General features: G+C 43.0%; 1 protein-coding gene across 1 annotated transcript in view; it reads left to right on the top strand.

Moving 5' to 3' along the window:
* The first annotated feature begins 303 nt into the window (after positions 1 to 303).
* MAOB (monoamine oxidase B) overlaps positions 304 to 24,370 on the top strand; it is a 111,364-nt gene continuing 87,297 nt past the window's right edge. Inside the window, exon 1 of the mRNA XM_079909894.1 lies at positions 304 to 446. Coding sequence (XP_079766020.1) covers positions 401 to 446 — 46 coding nt within the window. The 5' untranslated portion in view covers positions 304 to 400. The remainder of the gene's footprint in view (positions 447 to 24,370) is intronic.

Genomic DNA, 24,370 nt, shown 5'->3' with positions numbered 1-24,370 from the left:
CTGGGGTGCTGGAGGAAGACACCCAATCTGCCATCCTCCCAGCCCCCAAGCTGAACAGCGCACCAGGGATGCTGATGGGAAAATACCGTGCAGCGCAGAAGGCCAAAGGGTGGTGGTTCCGGGCATGGACTCTTGGAGGCCCTAAGTGACCTCTCTGCTCCGGCGTCCGCCCTCCCCAGGTTTGAGCGGCGGAGCTCCGGGCGGGGTCGGGGGCGGTGCGCTCCAACCAGGCCGGCGCGTAGGCGGGCGGGCGGGCGGGGCTCCGCGACCCGACGCCCTCGGCCGGCAATATAGCCGCTCGGCTGAGGCGCTGGTGCGCGGGGGCAGCGCAGCGGGCGGGGGCCGCGATCCAGACACCGGAGCAGCTGGCACCGAGGTGGCCCGGAGAGGGACGAGCAACATGAGCAGCAAATGCGACGTGGTCGTGGTGGGGGGCGGCATCTCAGGTCAGTGGCGGCTGCGCGCCCTCCTTCCTCCTCCCGGGCTCCGACAAGTGGCCGCCCAGGGAGGCACGCAGGGCGGCAGTGGGGCGGGGTGCCGCCAGGAGCCCCTAGACCCTCCGTGCGCCCGAGGGGATCTAGAGGGTCCCGAGCGCGCACACGGAATCCTCCCTCGGGGGAAGGATTTGGTGCGCCCCTGGACAGAAGCCGAGGGCTGGAAATGTGTTGAAGGTCTGGGGCTGGACTTTGAACTTTCCCCCGGACAGCTGCCAAGCCTGAGCTAGCTGGAATTTTCAAATCGCGGGGGAAGAAAATGGGCAGGGGACAGAGCCTTACTAGGGGGTGGCATAAAGGTCAGTCACTTTGTTGCAGCCTGACCTGGGCACTCTACATCCTTACTTGGAGCACGCGTGCACCACTGCGTGTTCTTATCCTGGAACCAGGAAAACGACCTTGAACAGCTCCCAGTTCAGAAAGGATTGGACCCTGGGGCAGTCGATTACCAACGACCCTCCTCACCCTGATTCTTTGTGGTTCCACGATTGCCTTGTGTCTGCCTGGGGCTGCAGGGCCTTCTTGTCAAGTGCCTCTTCTCCTCTCATTCCCTCCTCCCCCCACTCAGTGGCGGTGGCCAAGAAGCCCAACAGGGATGGGGACAGAAACTACCCTCTTAGACACGGGGGGAGAAGCAGGGAGAGGGGCCGTGCACACAGCAGGGCCCCCAAAAAAACAGAAGCCAGAAGAGGGATGGGGTCAGTGGGGGAACCCACCCTCTCAGGAGGGTCAGGCGGATCCTATGGGATGGAGTCAGTGGAACTAAGCAATGCATCCAAAACGGCCTGGCTAACAGACCCCTGGCGATGCTTTGGCCGAACCCGCAGGACCTCCTGGTGCTTGAGCCGTAATTAGGACACCTCCGCAACCCGTGAACGTGTTGGCTAAAATGTGCCCTAACCAGATCTCAGGAGCGGGGCTCCACCTTGTTCCCTGTGGGGCGGGCAGGGCAGAGGTGCTCTGACTCCCTTGTGCCAGGTGAAGAAACCAAGGTGTTGGACGTTGGGTGCTGCTCTTCCACTCCAGCCTACCTCACCTTTGAGTCAGATCTCAGGGGTTACCACTTCTGTCTGCCTGGTTCCTCCTGAGCTCACCCATGCCAGGCTCTGTGGCCGGAGCTGCAGGTACACAGGTACATAAGCACAACAGCATGCTGCGGTAGGCTAAGCCTATATAGATGCCATTGTCTTTCAGTATTTTTGACATCTTCTCTCCTAGAAGAACTTGGACTCAAAATCATATCTACCTAGGTGTTTCAGAAAATATCGCTAGGTGCGCCTCCACGCTGCCTTGCACAGCGCCCCATCTTAGGGAAGCTGAAGCCTCTCTTTCTAGGTCCCCAAAGTCCTTTTCTTGCCCAAACTATGTCTAACGGGTTCAGATTCTTCTGTTTTTCCCTCTTATTTTGGCCTTTCTGATTCATACTCCAAACCTTCAAGCTCACTCAAATTATTCATGTTAGACTCGTATAGGAAAGATAGATAAGGTTTTAGCTATTTTTTCCAACAGTGATGAATCTCTACTCTGACCCCCAAACTCTCCAAACAAGGGACTGGTGAGTAGATCTGCCTTTTCTCAAGAACCTTACATAGAATAGGCATTGTTCTACATGAGGATAACACCAACTAGTCATAGCTAGGTTACAAGGTTCTTGTGAAAGGTGAGTGAAGCAATGTGTGTGAAAATGGCTTTGCAAAGTCTGACATATGTATGACACAAGGTCTTGCAAGAGTTTTGCTCATTTATTCAAACAGTAGGCATTAGGGCCAGCTGCGGTAGAGGATGCAAAAATGGGTCACATTGTTCTCGTCCTGGAAGATTTGTCCATTCAGGAAGGGAGGTGAGGTATCCAGGCAAAGACAATACAAGGTAGAAAGCGGCAGGTGTCACAAGAGGGGTCCACTCATTAATTCATTATCCATTCATTCAAGGAACATTTGCTTCCTGTCCCACATCTTATCCCAAAGGGAATGAAAGGTGAATTAGGCAGAGCCATTGCCCCTGGGGTAGTCACACGCTGAGGCAGAAGGCAGAGTCATGAACAAGTAAAACTAATGACCTATGATAGATGCCTTAGTAGCAGGAAGTTCTAGGCAAAGTGCGTGTCCAACTCTGCCTGAGAATATCTGGGCAGACTTCACAGAGGAGGTGACACTTGAAGTCGATCTTAAGGAATGGATAGGAATTCACCAGGAGACTAGATGAAGAAAGTATTTGAAGCTAAAGAGCAGCTTATATAAAATCACAAATATGTGAGATGTTCTCATGCTTAGGAAACATAAGAACTTCAGTGTGGAGTGTTGGGGGGACTTGTGAGAGACCAGGCTACGAAGGTGGGTTGGGAGCCTTGTATGTCATCCCACAAAGATTTAGTTCCTTCTGAGGTCAGTGAACAGCCACTGATGATTTTTCATTCACAGAGTGGCATGTGTCAAGTGACAGGAATATGGTGATGCAAAAAGAAGAGCAGGCTTGGGGGAAAGATGCGACATCTAGAGTTGGAGGTGCTGGGTGAACTCCCAGGGAGAGATGTCTAGCAGCTGGAAGTGCAAGGAACAAGTTGGGCTGACAGAGTTGTGTGACAGAGACATTTTAGTTGAAGCCACTTAAGTCCATGAAATGACCCAAACCAAGAGCAGAAAGAGAAGAGAGGATGCCTGGGACAGAACTGGACAAGGACGTGCTTCCCTCCTCCACTGGGAGGAAGATATTGCAGTCATTCTTTTTTCTTTTATAATAATAATCTTTTTTAAAAACGAATTTATTTATTTATTTATTTTTGGCTGCGTTGGGTCTTCATTGCTGCGCGCAGGCTTTCCCTAGTTGCAGGGAGCTGGGCTACTCTTTGTTGCAGTGCGCGGGCTTCTCATTGCAGTGGCTTCTCTTGTTGTGGAGCACAGGCTCTAGGCACACGGGCTTCAGTAGTTGTGGCACGCGGCCTCAGTAGTCGTGGCGCACAGGCTTAGTTACTCCGCAACATGTGGGATCTCCTTGGACCAGGGATTGAACCCTTGTCCCCTGCATTGGCAGGTGGATTCTTAACCACTGAGCCACCAGGGAAGCCCTACAGTCATTCTTTATAATTTGATGAGAGAGATAGGAAACTGAGAAACTGAAAAACACTTAGTTAACCTCAGATCTTAGCTCAGATGTCATTTCCCCGGGGCAGCCTTCCCAAATCCCTCTAAATGGGATTAGATGCCTTTGTTTAATTTTCCTCTGCCATCTTGTTCTTTTCCATGAGTTTTTCATTGTTCATATATTAATGTCATTTCTTGTTCAATATCTTTCTCCACTAGGCTGTAAGCCTCTGGAGCCCGGGGAGGTGTTTCTTTTTCTCCCTGAGAACCTCTAACCCCAGCTCCAGAGCTCTGCCTGGCCCAGTTAGCACTCAAAATGAGTTGAATTAATGAACTTTAACTTTACACCAACAAAGCAGCAGTTGATTGGATCTGATATTCACATCCATTCACTACCAATCCTTTTGCATGTCCTGCCAAATCATATTGAGAATGGGAAAAGTGGTAAAATCAGAATTTGGGGATTAGTCGGTGACTGACACAGTGGTTTAAAAGAGTCTGAATTAGGGGCTTCTCTGGTGGCACAGTGGTTGAGAGTCCGCCTGCCGATGCAGGGGACACGGGTTTGTGCCCCGGTCCGGGAAGATCCCACGTGCTGCGGAGGGGCTTGGCCCGTGAGCCATGGCCGCTGAGCCTGCACATCCGGAGCCTGTGCTCTGCAACGGGAGAGGCCACAACGGTGAGAGGCCCGCGTACCGCAAAAAAATAAATAAATAAAAATTAAAAAAAATAAAAGAGTCTGAATTAGACTCTGTTTTTTTAACTTTGTTAATTATTAAACTTGGGACATTCTGGTCATTCTGGTCATTCTCTGATAGTTTGCAAAGCTGTCAGCAAATTTTAATCACTCCCTTTGGGATAAACAGGTGTACTGGGGGTACAGCTGGTTAATATGTAACTTTCTTTTTTAGTGTTTGAAAAATTCCAAGGCAACTATAGAACAGCTTTTTGTTTTTGGAAATGTGTGTGGTATATAAATGCACGCCTCCTGAAATCTCTTTCGCCCGAGGAGCAGCTCATCTCTGGAGACTTGGCAGAGTAAATGGCATTTCCCCCATGGGGCTGGACAGCAGCATGTGGTTTCTGTTCCGAGTCTTGGTTTTAAAGTTTGGTTTGGTAGAACCATGGAAACTATCTTTTGCAATTCTGGAATGGCTCTTGCTCAAGCCTCAAAATAAAAGCTAAAAAGGGAAACTTGAAGCAGAAAGGAGAACTTTTTTTTCCCCCCAGGCTTGAGAGAGGAGATCTGGTCATGTGAGGGTGGCAGGCACTTGGCTAAGAGTCTGGAGGAATCAGAGCCAGCTTTCCAAGTGGTAACCAACACTTGGGAGGTGATCTGCGCGGCCAGGAGGGCCAGCTTGTTGCTGGTTGGCAGGAGTGGCCTGGGCGGGGGCGTCAGAGAGGGCTCACGAAGGATCATGAGTTGAGGGACGCAATAGGCAGACGTGGCCTGTATGTTAGTGGCAAAAGCCCCACCTCACCTTTGATGAAGAAAGATGGAGAACTTCCCTGGACTCCTATGACCCACCTGAATGTTCTAAAAAATAGTAATCGGGTAGAAGTGCTTGGAAATTTGTATATCCTGGTCAAGGACAGGATACAGAGAAGCAGTATGGCAATGTTTAAGCAGCATACATCAGACATCAAACAGACTTGTTATGAATCCCACTTCCTACACTTACCTATTGTGTCACCTTAAAATTTCCCTCACCTCTCTGCTCTTCAGCTGCCTTATCTTTATTTTTTTTAATTTATTTTATTTATTTATTTTTGGCTGCGTTGGGCCTTTGTTGTTGTGGGCGGGCTTTCTCTAGTTGCGGCGAGCAGGGGCTACTCTTCATTGTGGTGCGTGGGCTTCTCATCTCGGTGGCTTCTCTTGTTTCGGAGCATGGGCTCTAGGTGCACAGGCTTCAGTAGTTGCGGCACACGGGCTCAGTAGTTGTGGCTCGTGGGCTCTAGAGCACAGGCTCAGTAGTTGTGGCACACGGGCTTAGTTGCTCCACGGCATGTGGGATCTTCCCGGACCAGGGCTCGAACCTGTGTCCCCTGCATTGGCAGGCGGATTCTTAACCAGTGCACCATGAGGGAAGCCCCCAGCTGCCTTATCTTTAAAATGAGACTCCTAATGCCTTTATTGGCAGAGAGGTTGTTGCTAGGATGAGAAAGAATGCACATGAAGGACTGTACACAGCGGTCATTATGGTGTCAGCTTGTACCTTTTGAAAAAGACATCTTTTTTAGCTCCTAGGGTTTTTTAATCTGTGGGAGCAGAGGCAGGCACCTCTGTGTAATCACATCTCCCTCTTTACTAACCAGTCATTTTTCTTGCTGTGAGGCATTTATAAGGTGGCAACAGGATGCAAGGTATATACGCGGGCATGGTTCCGGTCTCATCCTGCCCCACCCCCATCCCTTCATTCCCTCTGGTGCGGAGCCTGAAGAGCTCAGGCTTACCTTGGGCTTCAGAGCCACTAAACCCACTGTGTTCCTCTTCAGAAGACATTTTAAAAGCACTAGATCTGTATCTCATCACTACCCCAGCCTGGCTGTTATTCCGATTCTGACCTGGTCCTCATTTTCAGCCACCCGACTCCTGTCTTAATTATAAGCAATAGTAAATGGGACTATTATTTATGTCTTTAATAATATTAATTATTTAATAATAATAAAAGAGCCAGCATTTTGCGTGTTGTCTATATGCTAAATTGAGTAACAGTGAGGTGATCCTAGTATTAACATCTGCTGAGCACCAAATGAATTCGAAATCTTCGCGTAGAAATGTGTTCTGTGTTTAGAATTTCTGACATGTTTATCTCTTAAATATATATTAAAAATAATTGGAGTTTAAGATTTTTCTTTCAGTTTAGCTGCTGACTTTCGTATATCGTCTGAGTTCGTAAATCACATACAAGCCAAGAAAGTAGGGCTGCGAAGCAGCATCCCTGTGACAAGATAATATTCCATGAGTGTGTGTGTGTGTGTGTGTGTGTGTGTGTGTGTGTTAGGGTGTGTACATGCACAGCCACTAGCCATCCCCTCAACCCAAGGTTTGACAGTGGAGTCGACTGGCACACTGCCATTTCAGATCCATTAGTGGTTAGTGGCCATGTTGTCAGCCTGATTAACAATAATAGCCAAGGTCTACTGTGTGCTTGCCAGATGCCAAGCCCCATTCCAAGCACTTCACATGCATTTTCTCTTTTAACCCTTTAAACTGCTTTTTGAAGTATTATCCCTACTTTCTAGATGAGAAAACTAAGGCATGGAAAGGTTACCAACTTTGCTTAAGGTGGCACAGCTGGTTAGTGGTGAAATCACAATTAACGCCATGCTCTTAACCTCTATGCTCTACCACGGCTGATTTCTTCTGCTCCCAGAGAAAATGTCACTGCAGGAGCAGTTAGTTCCAGCCTCTTAACCTTTGCCCATCATCAGAGCAGCCATTTCCTCTGTAACAATAACTTAGAATTTGTTTTGATACAATTTGTTCACGCTGGAACAATGGAAAAGACATACACACTGAGTAATACAACTGATATGTATGGCATCAAAGTTTGAAAGTCAGCTGGTTTAACAGCTCATACAGCTTAATATTAAAAAAACAAACAACCCAATCCAAAAATGGGCAGAAGACCTAAATAGACATTTCTCCAGAGAAGACATACAGATGGCCAACAGGCACATGAAAAGATGCTCAATACCGCTGATTATTAGAGAAATGCAAATCAAAACTACAATGAGTAGTTGACCTCACACCAGTTAGAATGTCCATCATTAAAGAGTCTACAGACAATTAATGCTGGAGAGGGTATGGAGACACTGTTGATAGGAATGTAAATTGGTACAGCCACTATGGAGAACAGTATGGAGGTTCCTTAAAAAACTAAAAACAGAGTTACCATGTGATCCAGCAATCCCACTCCTGGGCGTATATCCAGAGAAAACGCTAATTCGAAAAGATACATGCACCCCAATGTTCATAGCAGCACTATTTACAATAGCCGAGACATGGAAGCAACCTAAATGTCCATCAACAGATGAATGGATAAAGGTGTGATATATATATATATATATATATATATATATATATATATATATCTCTTATTCAGCCATAAAAAAGAATGAAAATGCCATTTACAGCAACATGGATGGACCTAGAGATTATCATACTAAGTGAAGTCAGACAGACAAATATCATATGATATCACTTATATGTGGAATCTAAAAAATGATACAAATGAACTTATTTACAAAACAGAAATAGACTCACAGACATAGAAAACAACTTATGGTTACCAAAGGGGTTAGCGGTGGGGAAGAGAGAAATTAGTAGTTTGGGATTAACATATACACACTACTATATATAAAATAGATAACCAACAAAGACCTGCTGTATAGCACAGGGAACTATATTCAATATCTTATAATAACCTATAATGCAAAAGAATCTGAAAAAGAATATATATATGTGTATATATATACATATATATATATATCTGAATCACTTTGCTGTACACCTGAAGCTAACATAACATTGTATATTAACTAGGCTTCAATTAAAAAATGGTTAAGAGAGGGCTTCCCTGGTGGCACAGTGGTTAAGAATCCGCCTGCCAATGCAGGGGACATAGGTTTGATCCTTGGTCCGAGAATATCCCACATGCCGCGGAGCAACTAAGCCCGTGCGCCACAACTACTGAGCTTGCGCTCTGGAGCCTGCGAGCCACAACTACTGAGCCCACGTGCCTAGAGCCCGTGCTCCTCAACAAGAGAAGCCACCACAATAAGAAGCCCGTGCACCGCAGCGAAGAGGAGCCCCCACTCACCACAACTAGAGAAAGCCCGTGTGCAGCAACGAAGACCCAATGCAGACGAAAATAAATAAAAAATTAAAAATTTAAAAAATGGTTACAAGAAAAAAGAAAGAAAGAATATACACAGATATATGGATTATCACTGAAAAAGAAATCTGCTTTTTTTTAACATCTTTATTGGAGTATAATCGTTTTACAGAGGTGTGTTAGTTTCTGCTGTATAACAAAATGAATCAGTTATACATATATATATATATATATCCCCATATCTCTTCCCTCTTGCGTCTCCCTCCCACCCTCCCTATCCCACCCCTCTAGGTGGTCACAAAGCAGCGAGCTGATCTCCCTGTGCCATGCAGCTGCTTCCCACTAGCTATCTATTTTGCATTTGGTAGTGTATATATGTCCATGCCACTCTCTCACTTTGTACCAGCTTGCCCTTCCCCTTCCCCGTGTCCTCAAGTCCATTCTCTACATCTGCATCATCATTCCTGTCCTGCCCCTAGGTTCTTCAGAGCCATTTAAAAATCTGCTTTTAAATGCAACTGATAGGGCAAAAAAAAGAGAAAGAAAATCAGCTGTTTTGATGATTTCTGCATTTTTGACAGTAAATACGCAGGTGGCCTCTGACTCAAATTTATCCTATGAACTTGAAGAGATAATTTAGCTTCTAACTTATTTCTCTAATATTTTGGGCCTCAGTAGCCTTTTCATGTTCTATGGACATGGTAAAGTCAGTATAATGTTCCCGTGTCAAGTATTTCTCCAGATATCAGTAATGACAACAAATGTTGCTATCACCAAATTCTAATGTTCATACATTTCTTTATTCCTGTCAAGATTCAAACTATATATGCATATGCACTTGACTGATGGACACTGAAGTAGAACTTCTGCAGTTTAATAATATTTAAAATTAGTGAGTATTGAATTATTACAGGTGACAAGGTCATAGTATAATGGTAGATGTCAAGTCAGCACCTGGGACAAATGAAATGTGTACAATAGCATGTGACTGTATCAGAACTCCCACTAACTTTTGTTTCATCTTTGGATTTGATGGCCATTATACTTATAGTCTTAGCAGTGTTCCATGTGTATGTCTATTACTGGATATCATTTACCATGTTTAATGTAAATTACCTGTTTAAGCATCTGTGAACCCTCACTTGATCATAGGCTGCTCAAAATCAGGGACTTTGTACAATGTATCTCCCTATCTCTGGTGTTTAGCAAAGAACCCAGCTCACCCTAGCCCCCAGAAATTGATAGAATCCCTTGATCAGGATCGTGGGTCTTCTCAGGCTTTGGACCCAGAGAAGGTAAGCCTTACAACAAGAAATCTGTTGAAAGAATGGACCTAACCTTTCATTTCCTGGAGGAAGCAGGATAACACAAGTTAAATGCAAGGACTCTGGGAGCCTAAGACTTGGGTTCAAATCCTACCTGTGTCCCTAACTGTATAGCTTGGGTTAGTAACCTACTTCCACAGCCTCCAGATTTTCACTCATTAAGTGGAGTGATGGTCCTGGGGCTAACTTCTGGAATGCTCAATCAATATTAACTCTGCTGTTTTTACAAAAGTCAGCAGGCAGTACTTAACTGAGGGGATCCTGGAAACGTACAAGATCAAATGCACTTGTAAGTCCAAAAAGTGAGCCAAATTGAGAGGCCCTGTTCAGAATGAGTGTTCTTGTCCCCATAACAGAATACTTTGGAAGTTTGCTGAGGTGAAAAATGCAGCATTACCATTTGGCAAAGGCCCCAAATTTGTTGGGCTTAGCGTTTTAGGACTGTTTCTGAATAAAAGTCATTATTTCCCTTGAGAATGGTATAAAATTCTTTCCTGACTTTGACCATCCAAATCCCATAAATTCCTCCTGAGCTAAAAAAATGTTTGCTCTAGGGAATTCCCTGGTGGTCCAGTGGTTAGGACTCCGTGCTTCCACTTCAGGGGGCACAGGTTCAATCCCTGGTCTGGGATTTCAAGTTCACAAAATGGGTCCATCTTCAGTCTCCTCGGTTAACTCAGTAAACAAAGGCACTACAGAAAACCAAGTTCCTACCCTCAGAAAACTTAAAATGCAATTGGAGACACAAGAGCAGCACATATAGGCAATAAGAAAAGACTAGAAATAATAAATAATTGAGTTCTGGGGCCTTCCCCAGCGGTTCAGTGGTTAAGACTCCGTGCTTCCACTGCAGGGGGGGCGTGTTCGATGCCTGGTCCGAGAACTAAGATTCCACATGCCACGCGGCGTGGTCAAAATGATAATAATAATAATTGAGTTCTGTACTGGGCGACCCAAGAACTAAGTTAGATAGAGGAAATCACTGAAGACCCCAGGAGTTGGAGAAGTTCTCCTTAAAGGAGTGGAATTTGAACAGTTCCTGAAGAACAGTTAAGGTTTGGGGTCGGTAGAGAAGAGAGAGGCTTTAAAGATGGGAGGAATAATATAGAGGCAAGTCTAGACTAGTAGGATGGGGAGATAATGGGTAATAAAGTTAGAAGGAGGAGGGCAGTATCAAGCAAGGAAAAGCAAAGTGAGTTGGCTACGTTTTTCTGTGGTTGGAAAGAAGAAAGCATTGACCATTTTTACTATAAAGATAAGATGGGCAGTTGTGTGCCTGATAGGTGAAAGAGGGCAACCCTAGAGCCAGGGCAGCCAAAAGATGGGTAGTAATTCAGGAATAGGTTGAGAGGTGATCAGCTGTGTATAATGGATTGAGTTATCCTGAAGCTCAAGGAAGGTTGCAGGAGAAAGGGAGGGGAGACAAGAATGGAAAGAAGTATTTCAATGGTACACTCTCCTTTTTTCTATTTTGCTGAGAACATGCCCAGAAAAGAAGTATCACAAAAAATAGTATTTCCCCCCTGAAGTTTTATAATTGAAATGGAAGGACTTGACTGTATTTTTAAATTTCCTTTTTTTAAAAAATAAGATCAAAGAGGTTTTCTTCCTAAGGGTTGTGACCCAGCTTACTAAATGACAAACACACATCTTGGGCAATCTCAAACACAAACTGAATAGTTCATCCTGTTTTGTAACATAAAAGCTGTCATTGAAACTTGTTGTTTTGTGAGAGAGAGGGCAAAATCAGAAAGCAAGTTCAGGTAGTTTTGGCCTTTCAAATGTTAGTTATGTTACCATAGTCTCCTTTTAATGGCATCTTAAATGTCATGTTCTAGTTAATTTCAACTTCATGTCAGAAGTTTACACTCTTGATCTCATGTCATCTCATCCCTTACCTGGGCCATTTTTCACTCTGGACTCATCATCATCATCAACATTTATCAGAATTCCACAACAGTGAAGGTGTCCTTCTAGGTCCTTAGTTTTATTTGCTCTCCTTCCAGCCTAAATAATCCCCCCTTTTCGTTTACCTTGCAGACATTTCCAATGATTCTTTTATAGTGAATTTGGAATCCTGACCTCATCTTTTGGAATTGGAGCTACTTTTTATTCCTGTGATCCCAGTTGTGTTTCTGTCTTAAATTGTTTCTTTATAATTATGTTTAATTCTATCTCCCTTCTTTGGGTTATTTTCCAGTTGAAGCAACACGCTCTTTGGAAAAGTTTTGTTATCCAACACGGCTCCCTTTCAGATAACTTAGGGTAAAGTGAAGAATTAATAATCAAATTAATAACCAAAGTTCCCTCGAAAATTTTTAGGACGAAAGGCCACTGATGTAAATGAAAGATGAAATCACATTCCTTCTTGGTTATTTACAGCTTAAGGAATTTTTTTGGAGATGTGGGAACATTTTTTTAATAAGGTGAATTGCAGAAATAATATATATTTATTGTGAAAATCTGTAAGTTACAGAAAGAGACAGAAAGAAAATGAAAATCATCTATAATTGATTCCCCCCCTACACACAAAACAGCCACTGTTACTATTGTCACCTATATTTTCTTTTTGCAAACCATCTACTGTATTTACTGCACTCGCTGGTAGTTCTTTTTAAATAAATAACATATTATGAATGTTTAACCATGTCTTAAATGCTCTTCTTCTATACGATCTTGATAACTTTATATTATTTCATCTGATTATATTTATTTACCAATCTTCTATTGCTGAACATTTGTGTTGTTTCCAAATTTCTGCTATTTTAAACAAAGCTATTATGAATATCCTTATACCCAAACCTTTGTGCATAACTCTGATTATTTCTTTAGGAAATTCCTAGAAATAAGTGTTGGGAATCCTTTTAAGGCATTTAGTAATGATTACAAAATTGTCACTCCAAGAAAGTTTCATCAGTTTAAGGTGGAATTTTAATAATGGGCTTCTTAGTTACTTCACTAGGAAACCAGTATTTTTCCCTCTCTGACACAGCACAGAGAAAACCATCATTCTTCACCAGCTCAGTGTTGTAATTTAATGAAATTGTATGTGCTAGGTTTTGTAAATGATCTTTAGTCTTGTAAAATTTCAGTGGTGGCAAGTAATTCTTGCTCTCTACGACATGCAGGCAAACCACTTTTGCAATTAATGCTCTATGCCTACCATGATTTACTAGGTCTTTATATATTTTTATAGCGCTTTATAATTTTTTGAATACCATTATCCTGTGCTTCTAGAAGTTTGAGATCATTAATTAGATAATTCTGTTGCGTTTCAGTGCAGAAAAGAAAAAAGGATAGTCCTGTAGCAAACCATTTTCTATGATTATTTTTACCCGTCTAGATAAGACATGAATATAGCCTTGGTCCACAGTCTATTGTAAAAGCCGATCAACCAGCTGTTTCATGTTTTACATTTTAATTTCCTCTCTAGTTTGCATTCAAATCCTATGATAGATTTTGGTTTATTTAGGAGTCCTATAAGATACAGTTGATTGTTTTCAGAATAGCCCTTTTATGCTATGCCAGTTAAAGAGAAACAGCCCTTGTTAAGTACTGATGATAAGCACACGTAAAGGCATACACTCAAATGAGTTATCCTCATTTCATCAAACATGTTTTCTTATTTTGTTGTTTCTGCAGGAGAGAAAAAGAAGTCAGGTTTGCCCATTCGTTGATTGATTCATTCATTCAATAAACCCTTATCAAGTGCCTTATTTACGAAGCATTGGGCTAGGCGTGGGAATATGCAGATGGGTAATCCATGTTTCCATCTTTGAAGGGTACACCAAGCAGAGGGAGGTGCATGCAGCCACATACAGGTGAATTCTCTGAGGAGTGGTGTGTGCTGAGAAAGATAAGTTCATCTGGTTCTGATGACACAGAGGAGAGGAGGATGGCGTCTCACCTCAGGGCCTCAGAGGACCCAAAGGAAGACTTGGTGATAGGATTTATTAGAGAGATAATTAGCCAATTCAAATATTCTGCCATAAAATATAGCGTTAAGTGGTTGAAATTTAAATCTACATTCTAATATACGCATGGCATTGAAATTTCAGGTTTGTTCTTCTTGCCGTTGGCCTTAAAATGGCAGTGTAGTGGATGCTGTAGTGGGCTGCCCAAGCCCCCTTTAGGACAGTTATTCCCCCATCTGCTGAGAGTGTTGGCTGCTGCTTTGTTCACAGCTGAGTCCCTCTCTGGAAATTGCCCTTGACTGGGGGGAGCTGACTTCCTGCAACAGATGTGGGGATATAGAGGCCTGGCCCCCTTGCCTTGCCCCTGGCCATCTCAGCTGTGGAGCCCCCTGTAGGATTGACTGAGGCCTATGTTGTGACTGCATTTCAGTTCAACTTCTTCCTCTGTCCAATCCTGCTTCACTTACATTTTTACCCGTGTTGAACCCTGATAAAGCTTCTATATGCAAATCAGGTTCAGAAGCTTCTTGCCACAGACCCTAATTTAGTCAGACAATAATTGAACAGCATTTTCGTTCTGCACATCACAAGATGTTCTAACCACGAAGCTTCAGTCAGTTGGAGGTGGAGGCCATTAAAGGATTTGGCCCTTTCCAGGATGCAAGATGCTAACAGGGCCGGGGAGGGTGGTAAGCCTCATCAGTTCTGGATAATCTCTCTTAGGTGTCCTGAGAGTCCCTGGAACAGGGGTGGATGGTGGAGGCTGACCACTACACTGGCCCATACAAGCTCTGGGGAATTCAATTCTTCTCTCACCACTCTGTGTGCTGATTTACAGGTGAGATTCATAGGCTCTGATCTGGACTTGCTACAGATGTGGATGTCTTTCTTTATTGGAGAAATTTGTGGCAGTGCAGCCAAGGCATAAATTATGAAGCAGACACCCCTAGTCTGTGAAGACGATTCGGGTCAGGAGCCATCCATCTCTCCCAGGCTACCATTTTGGATCCAGCTCAGATTCTGGGTTATTGGCAAAATGGTGCTGTTGGTGTCAACCTCTGTTCTTCCCCTAATACTACAACCATTTCATGCAGCTTCCTGTAGGATTTCTTATAGGGAATTGTAGATACTGAAAGTGATTCTAGAAATGGATGATGGAATCCCAGAAGGAGAAGAGAGAAAGTGAGGCTGTGAGGGAGCTGTTGGTAGGATTTGAGTGGAAAGGTTCATAGATCGAGGGTCTTGGGTTAAAGGACATTGATGTGAGATGGATTTGAACGAGTGAACTAGAAGGATAGACGATCGTGATTGCAAGGGAGGGTGCTGTAGAGTTTGGACAGGTAACCTTTTGACTGTATTTCTTGGAAATGACCATTAATAGCATTTAAATGAGTTGCAACATTTTGAATCACCATGTCCAGAGATAGTATTCTCTGTGTGATTCACCAAACAATTTAAAGGCCAGAAAAATGAATGCCTTTTAAAAAAAATAGTAATCTGCTCTTGGTTTTACAACTGGGCAGAGGACACAGCTATTCATTAAGTCCAAGTTTAGGGATGACTTAAGTCTAAATTTAGGGAAGGCCCATCTGCTGGATTGAGAAAGGCAGGAATCCTGTGCTTTGGGTTCTGAAGATTCTAAGCAGAGGTCTTTGTTCAAACTGCACGCACATCACTGAAAGGATAACCCCTCAAATGCTGACTTGTGTGTGGGATAGGGAGGGGACCCAAAGCAAGGTGCCCAAGGACTGGCAGCGCAGAGCAACAGGGAGACAAAGAAAGACTTTCCCTACGAGCTTACTTATTTGAAGATGATTGGAAAAGCATGGAAAAAGGCAAGGGCTATATATAATTCAGCATTACATAAAGTCCAATAGGAACAACACATTGTCACATTCCACGGCAAAACAGAGAGAGGAGAGAGAGAGAGCCGGTCCTTCCCATGCCCCGCCAAACCAAAGATTATAGAGCTAGACTGTTAGTATTATGATGACATTGACACTTTGAGGATTCTGTTCTCTGATGGAAAAAGATGAAGCACATTACTTATGGAAATGTCTGTAAAAGGAAATTGTGGGCTAGTTTTTAATCCTGTGATTCAGCCTCTTCTGTTTACTATCTACTGAGAAATCTTGTCTGGCAGCATGCCAATCTTTCTGTCCATCTGCTGCTAGCCTTTGATTGAGAAAACATTAAGCGAGGGCCTTCTACGTGCCAGGTGCTAGGAATGAACAATCAGGAGACAGTTCCAGTTTAACACAGGCGCGCACACACAAGGAATCACGTTAAATTACATTTCTTGTGCCTGTTTATTGTTGATGCATGCACAAAAATGTCCCTTTTCAATGAAAGAAACCTCCGTGTACCTTTCAAGAGATCACCCTTGGACCAAGTTAGAATAGATGCTAAGATAACTTTGGTTTGGGTTTCCAGGTGTTGTGTCCTCTGTTACCTTTTTTAGTCTTACTCATAGATGGTGTGATACTTCTGGGCTTAGGAGGGGTACGGAGAACATCACAAATGCCTTTTCTGTCGTCAGAAATCGGGTTGCATGCGGGAACGGCCACAATCTGAAAGGAAATCACATGGGTCGCCCTAGTCGATAAAAGGCAGAACATCCAAAATACACTGCCTGTGATCTGCTTTTCTCCCCTTGTTCCTTTCTCTCTGATTTCGTGAAGAATATGTCCAGAGGGAAATGAGTTTTCTGTAGATAAATCAGTCTGCTGGTCCACAATATTGCGCTTCCAGTGGACAGGTCTGAGAAATGCGGAAAAGTACAAAGAGGTTGAGCTGACTGCAAGGTAGGCGAGGCAAAGACATTTTATGTGCAAAAGAAAAATCATCTGGGGCTTATGCTTGCTTTATTTCTGGACTTTATTTGTGAACAGAATACTATGAGAAGCTGATGGAAATGAGAGAGCATTTTTTTTCTCCTGTGTTCTTTTAAAAGGTGTATTTCAGTAAACAGATATTTTTAAAATATGGCTTCCTTTCCCATAGATGAATTCCTTTGACGGGAATTTATAGGTTTAAAGATTGCATGAGAGCAAGTTTAAAACCAATCTCTAAAATTCAAAGCATTAGTGAATTGTAAATTTCCAATGAATATATGTGTGTGTTAAGATATTTGAATACTTTTTCATAGAAAAATAGGGGTTTTTAAAAGTATGAGCAATTAGAATTTAAACCACTCTTCAAATCATGCATTCTATATATAAATTTTTGGCATTATTTTTCAATATTTTTTAAATACAATGGATGAAGACCTCAATGACAATGAAAAGTGATGCCTGCATTTTTCAAGTTACAAGTAATTTGTAAAGTGAGAGCTTATTCAATCTTGCCACTAAAACCTTTGCATCTATGTGTGAAGAACACGTGCAAAATATCGTAACAAAAATACAGTATCTGCCTGGTATTTCTAAAGGACCTTGGTTACATATAATTCCGTACATATAAGAAAGGCAATATTAGGGGTTTTTTCCCTCCACAAATATATCCTTCCTATAAGGTGGTATGTGCAGTATATTGATTTGTACAATTTTACATGAAGCGGAAAGTCAGAAATAGATGGAGCGTGGAAACACATTGAAAGCTTTTATTTCTCTCACACTGTTACTTGTCTGGTTGAGTATTGTTTCCTCTGTCTGGCATCTGAGCCTTGTGGTACGGCACAGTATAAGGGTGTTTGGGTCCTATAACCTGTTATTTAACTAATACTGTTTTCTAGAAGAATTCCCACTAAGATTTTTCAGCTTCTCGTGCTATGTGTTAACCAGGCATTTTAAACCATCACTTCTCATCACTCCCATGATCCCACCGTTTCATGCTTCCCTCCTCTTTCTCTAGCTGCTCCTTCAGCCTCCTGTGCCAGCACCTACACGCTTCACCTCCAGTGTTCCCTGTTTTGGGAAACAGAATCACCTTCAGACCAGTTTTCAAGTCAAGACCCTTGACACTGGTAGCAGACATTGGAGGGGTCCCGCCATCTCCCCTCGGCACCCATTCCCATATACAGGGACCTACGGCTACTGAGTGCTGCAAGTCTATGCCTGAGGGCTTTCTCTGGCCACTGGAACCCATAAGGGCTTCCACTCAGGACAGGCCAGCAGTGGGGCGGGGTTAATGCCCCCAGGAACAGCCGTCTTCCTAAGACTGACATGATCAACCAATCCCCTCTTAGTTGGAATCACTAAGGTATGTTCTGCACAGTCTCCCAGAGGTCTCGAGTGGGATCAAGCCCCAGTTGCCCACAATAACAGCCTGCTAGATGCTGTGTCTTTACTGCCTACCTTCCCTTCCTTGTTTCATCTCCCCAGAGTCCTACCGGGGCTTCTTTTAGGTCACCTCCCAAATAAACTAGTGGCATCCAACTCCTTGTTTCAGGGTCTGCTTTTGGATATTAGATACTTTCTTCTTTTCTTATTCCTAAAGTCCTAGTTGCAAAATATAGCTTGGATCGGTCCACCTCACCGTCTCCGTGTCCCTCCAGACCTGGGGTTCCACACGTGGGACCGCTATAGTTCTGAGTCTGCTCGTGTAAGTCCCGTCATTTGGTCCAGCCCTTCTCCAGTCCACTCTTTTTCTTTCTCCTTTTTTTACTGTGAAAAAATATATATGTAACGTAAAATTTACCATTTTAAGTGTACAATTCAGTAGCAGTAAGTACATCTATATTGTTGTGCAGCCGTCACCACCATCCATCTCCAGAATTTTGTCATCAACCTAAATTGAAACTCTGTCCCCATTCCTCTCTCCCCTCAACCCCTGGTAACCTCCATACTACTTCCTGCCTCTATGAATTTGACTACTCGGGAACTTCATATAAGTGGAATCATACACTATCTGTCCTTTTGTGTCTGTCTTCTTTCACTTGGCATAATGTCCTCAAGGTTCATCCATCCAGTCCTTTCTTACACTAAAGGAAGAATAATTTGTTTTTAGTGGGGAAAACACAAATTTGATGTTTCTAAGTTACAAAAATGTATTGTCAGAAGTGATGTAAACAAAGTTGTTCAAAGACAAAAGCTAACTACCCATCGGCCTTTATCCCATCCCAACCCTTCTGAGGTGACTTGTGTTGACAGCCTGGCACGTATCCTTCCAGACTTTTCTCCTGGAAGGATCATCTTTCTAAAATTTAAATCTCATGAGGTTACTCGTGTACTTCAGACCCTTCAGCAACCTTCCATTAAACCCAAGATCAAGTCCGAAATGATGACTGTGGCCCAGACACACTGCAGACCTGAGCCCTCCCTACAATGGAAGCCCAATCTCCCATGACTTCTTCTGTTCACTGTGTAGCCACACTGGCCCACCTTCAACTTCTCAAATAATCTACCATGTTCTCTATGGTCTCTGGCCTTTGCACTTGCTCTTCATGTGGATCTCTTCCTAGCTCTCCTACTGTTACTGAAAGTGGGGTCTGGCTGCTCACCTCTCGAAAGCCAGTAAAGAGGTAAGGTTGGTGGAAAGGAAAGTTTGCTTTATGTCGGAGGCCGGCAAGCAGGGGTGGGAGGGAAGGGCAGAGTCCTGTCCAAAGGCCGACTCCCCCACCACTGACAATCAGGGGGCAAGAACTTTTATAAGCCGAGGGAGGGGGCCACATGCAGAAACAGCACAGTCAGCTCTGACAGTCATCTTGAAATTGGTCATGCGGTGGTCTGACCAGTGTGGTCTTGATTGTTTTAAGTACAGTTAGTCTTTAGTTCCAAGGTCGGTTTGTTCATATATCTTTGAGGCCAGCTCTCAGAATTGTGGCTGCTTGTGTCATGGCTCCTGTCTGGTCATCATGTGGTTAACTTCTTCCACCTGTTGGGGGTTTGGTATCTATAAGACAGCTCAAAAAATATGGCTCTGAATATTATCTATAGCCCTTGAGGAGGAACTTAAAGGTCCTTGACTATTTTTAATGACTAAACTATTATTAGTTAGTCTTGTTGGGCTGTTTTCCTTTGTTTCTGCATTTTCTTACTTCTCTGATTAAACTTATTCTTTGGCTAAAGTTTTTCCACAGACAAAAGGCAGGTCGAGGACATGGGGGTCATGGACCATGGGGTCCTGCTCCGTTTTCCTCCTTCCTACCTACGACTTTGGTGACTCTTGATCATCTTTCAGAGTTTATTTTAAAACTTACTTTTTAGGGGGAGGGTCTCCTTATCTGATAGCTTTTCCCGCAAACTACACTGCACCCCCAGTTCTTCCTTCCTGTGGCACCTTGTTTTATACCTTTCCTGCCCTCCCTGGGATAAACTCCAGGAGTGCAGACGCTCTGTCTTTTTCACCACCTAGCACAGTGCTTGCACCTAGTAAGTTCACAGTAAATATTGATTGGCTAATTAAGCCTTTCTTTGAGAACCAAATTTAGAACTTTGGGTTTTAAATTTCATTTGGACCCCTCTGTGTTATCCCTCTTTTCTGAGTTACTTTAATGTAGTTATTATGATGGGTTAGTAACTATTTTTTTCCCAAGTAACAGGATTCATTTTTTTTTCAGTTATACATATATGTGTATCTATTCTTTTTCAAGTTCTTTTCCCATTTAGGTTATTACAGAATATTGAGCAGAGTTCCCTGTGCTAGATAGTAGGTCCTTGTTGGTTCTCTATTTGAAATATAGCAGTCTGTACGTGTCAGTCCCAAACTCCCAATCTATCCCTCACCCCATCCTTCCCCCTGTAACTATAAGTTCGTTCTCTAAGTCTGTGAGTCTGTTTCTGTTTTATAGACAAATTCATTTGTATCATTTTTTTTAGATTCCTCACATAAGCGCTATCATATGATGTTTGTCTTTCTTTGTCTGACTTCACTTAGTATGATAATCTCCAGGTCCACCCATGTTGCTGCAAATGGCATTATTTCATTCTTTTTAATGGGTAAATAGTATTCCATTCTATACATGTACCACATCTTCTTTATCAATTCATCTGTCGATGGACATTTAAGTTGCTTCCATGTCTTGGCTATTGTAAACAGTGCTGCAATGAACATTGGGGTGCATGTATCCTTTCGAACCATGGTTTTCTCTGTATATGTGCCCAGGAGTGGGATTGCTGGAACATATGGTAGTTCTATTTTTAGTTTCTTAAGGACCCTCCATACTGTTCTCCATAGTGGCTATACCAATTTACATTCCCACCAGCAGTGTAGGAGGGTTCCCTTTACTCACACCCTCTCCAGCATTTATTGTTCGTAGATTTTTTGATGATGGCCATTCTGACTGGTGTGAGGTGATACCTCATTGTAGTTCTGATTTGCATTTCTCTAATAATTAGCGATGTTGAGCATCTTTTCATGTGCCTCTTGGTCATCTGTATATCTTTTGGGGAGAAATGTCTGTTTAGCTCTTCTGATGATTGGTTAGTAACTATTAAACCACCTAGTTGGCTGGCAAAATTATATTTTTAATGAAGGGAATGTCCTCGTTTTCCCTGAATCTTCTTGTCCCATTTTCAACATCCATGTGCTCAGCACTTATTTGATGACAGCTATGACTCTAATCTACCATAATATAGGCCACAGTCCCTTATCTGCAATTCCCAAACACCCAGAGCTCTGAAAATTGAAAGTATTTTCAGGAGCTTTCAGTAAGAGCTGACCAGAACTGATGTGTCTGGTTTGCTATTAGTCATATGTTTTACTGCAGACATAATAATGCAGGTGATCTCAGAGTGGTTGTCCCAGTTGTCATTAGGACTATTACATAATATACACCTACGTACTGTTTTGTCACTCTAAAATCTGAAAAATTCGAAGTTCTGAAATGCATTTGGTTCCCAGAGTTTCAGAACAGGCCCATCTTTGAAAATATAAACTAAGGGGCTTCCCTGGTGGTGCAGTGGTTAAGAATCTGCCTGCCAATGCAGGGGACACGGGTTCGAGCCCTGGTCTGGGAAGATCTCACATGCTGCAGAGCAGCTAAGCCCGTGCGCCACAACTACTGAGCCTGGGCTCTAGAGCCCTCATGCCACAACTGCTAAGCCCGTGTGCCACAACTACTGAAGCCCTCCCACGGGCCTAGAGCCCGTGCTCCGCAACAAGAGAAGCCACCGCAATGAAAAGCCTGTGCATAGTAACGAAGAGTAGCCCCCACTCGCCGCAACTAGAGAAAGCTCTCATGCAGGAACGAAGACCCAATGCAGCCAAAAATAAATAATAAATTAATTAATTTAAAAATATATATATAAACTAGGAGGATGGTATACTTTGGAAAATATAATACCAAAAATGAAACAGTCATACATTTATTCTGTTCATCATGAGGTTTTAGTTTGTTAGTTGGTGGGTTTTTGCTAAGGAACACAATTAGTTCATCGTTCTCAGAAACGACCTGAGTATTCCCACCAAACTTTTCAGCAAGAATTCAACATGTAGGAGTACCAACAAAGTTTCCAATTTTAAGCTTTCAGTACTTTGGTGGCAGTGCTTCCATGGCGTCTGCTGTTCTGTCCCTCTGAGTAGGGCCATCATGCTAACTGAACCCCAGAGGACAGTAGGGTTCCCTACTCACCAAAACTTGGCTGACTCTGGAACCTTCCATCTGCTAGTCTCTGCCAGCTCTAGTGTCCCTGCTCTGATCCCCTGAAGCCCTTGCTGCTGCTTCCATGGACTGGACACGCTGCAGTCGCCCCATCCACAGCACTGCACTGGGAGGTGCTCCTTCTACACCTGTAGGCTGAGGTCTCAGAATCCTCTGGTTGGAACCCCAGGGAAGACAGTGGCTCCAGAGACCCCTACTCCAAAGGCCACCACATTTCCCATGCAGCCTGGTATGTAAAGATGGGCTGTAGTTATTATGGCAGTTGAAGGAAACTCGGCATTATTTGTAAAACCGAGTCAACAAGATCTAATTCTAAATCTATTTCTGTTTTTTCTTTTAATAACTTGACCAATTATCATCATTCTAGATCTTTCTAGTGGGGCAAGATATGGCTATTGTTTGAGAAGGGAAGAAAGGGTAGCATGTATCTTGGCTTGGGTTCCCCTAGAAGCTGACCCTAAGACAGAATGTGAGTGCAAGTCATTTATTTGGGAAGTGATCCCAGCAAACCCCAGAGGGGTTTGGAAGCCTAGAGGAGGTAAGGAAGTCAAAAAGGATGAATTTTCAAGCCTGTTTCCACTGTGAGTGACTGGAGCTCAATCCTGCTGGGGACCCCGGGGGAGACAGTGGAGGATACTCCTCATTTATCCCCACTGAGTTGTGAGGCAGAGTCAGTCAGGGGCTTAAGTAGAAACGAATGAGGAGGGGACGTAGGGGGGGGTGGGGCATGGACAACACCTGTTACAACATCTTTCATCAAAACCTCAACATAACTTTAAAAAGGAATGATAATAATTGTAAACCTTATCGAGTTCTAAAATTTCATCTTCTTAAAGTTTTTAAATGACAGCTTCGTTGATATGTACAATTCACATACCATACAATTCACTCACTTCCAGTGTACAGTGTAATGGTTTTTAATATATTCACAGGGTTGTGTAATCATGACCCCAATGTAACTTTTGAGTTTTTTTGGCCCCACAAAAGGAAACCCTGCACCCATTTGCAGTCATTCTCCATTCCCCATCACCACCACCACCATCACTACCCGCCTACCCTCAGCCCCTGGCAACCACTAATCTACTTTCTATCTCTAGATATTTGCTTGTTCTGAACATTTCATATAGATGGAATCTTACCATAAATGACTTTTATGTCTGGCTTCTTTCACTCGGCATAATGTTTTCAAGGCTTATCCACATTGTAGCATGTATGAATACTTCATTCCTTTTTATGGCTGAATAATATTTCATTGTATGGATAGACCACATTTTGTTTATCTCTTCATTAGTTGATGGACATTTGGGTTGTTTCCACTTTGGGGCTATCGTGGATAGTGATAGTGCTGCTATGAACATTCATGTACAAATTTCTGTGTGGACATATGTTTTCATTTCTCTTGGTTAGATACCTAGGAGTGGAATCGCTGGGTCATATGGTAACTCTATGCTTAACCTTTTGAGAATCATCTTCCTAAGATTTTTTAAAATTTATATAATATATATAATTTATAATGTATATAATTTAACATATATATAATATATATAACATATATATATTATATATATAAAACGTGTTAACTTCTGCTCTACAGCAAAGTGATTCAGTTATATATTCTTTTTCATATTCTTTTCCATTATGGTTTATCACAGGATATTGAATATATTTCTCTGTGCTGTATATACGGTAGGACCTTGTTGTTTATCCATTCTATGTATAATAGTTTGCCTCTGCTAATCCCAAACTCCCAATCCATCTCTCCCCTACCCCCCTTGGCAACCACAGGTCTGTTCTCTATACCTAAGATTTTAAAATGTCATCTCCAGTGATTTTCTGGATACCACGTAGTGGATGCACCTAGAAAGATGGTATTTTGTGTTGCCTTCTGGGAAGAGAAGTTGACTGTATTAGTCCAGGAAACTGGAAGGAGACAGGAGGGGCTTGACCAGCTAAGCTGCCTGCTTCTCCCGTATGCTTTTCCCAGATGGTTGGGACTGGAAGAGATAGATCCCTGGGGCAAAATGCCCCAACATTCACAGGAAAACCCTGACCAAAGAAAATACTTACTGGTGTATTTAAGTATATGCTTATATATAAAATGTGTATATTTACATGAATATATTTATGTGTATATTTAAGTATTATATTTAACATATAATAAGTATTTTCCTTAG

The sequence above is a fragment of the Stenella coeruleoalba genome, assembly GCF_951394435.1.
Source record: "Stenella coeruleoalba genome assembly, chromosome: X".
NCBI classification, from domain to species: domain Eukaryota; kingdom Metazoa; phylum Chordata; class Mammalia; order Artiodactyla; family Delphinidae; genus Stenella; species Stenella coeruleoalba.
Note: the sequence above shows the minus strand (reverse complement) of the source record. Positions and strands in the feature narration are given on the sequence as shown.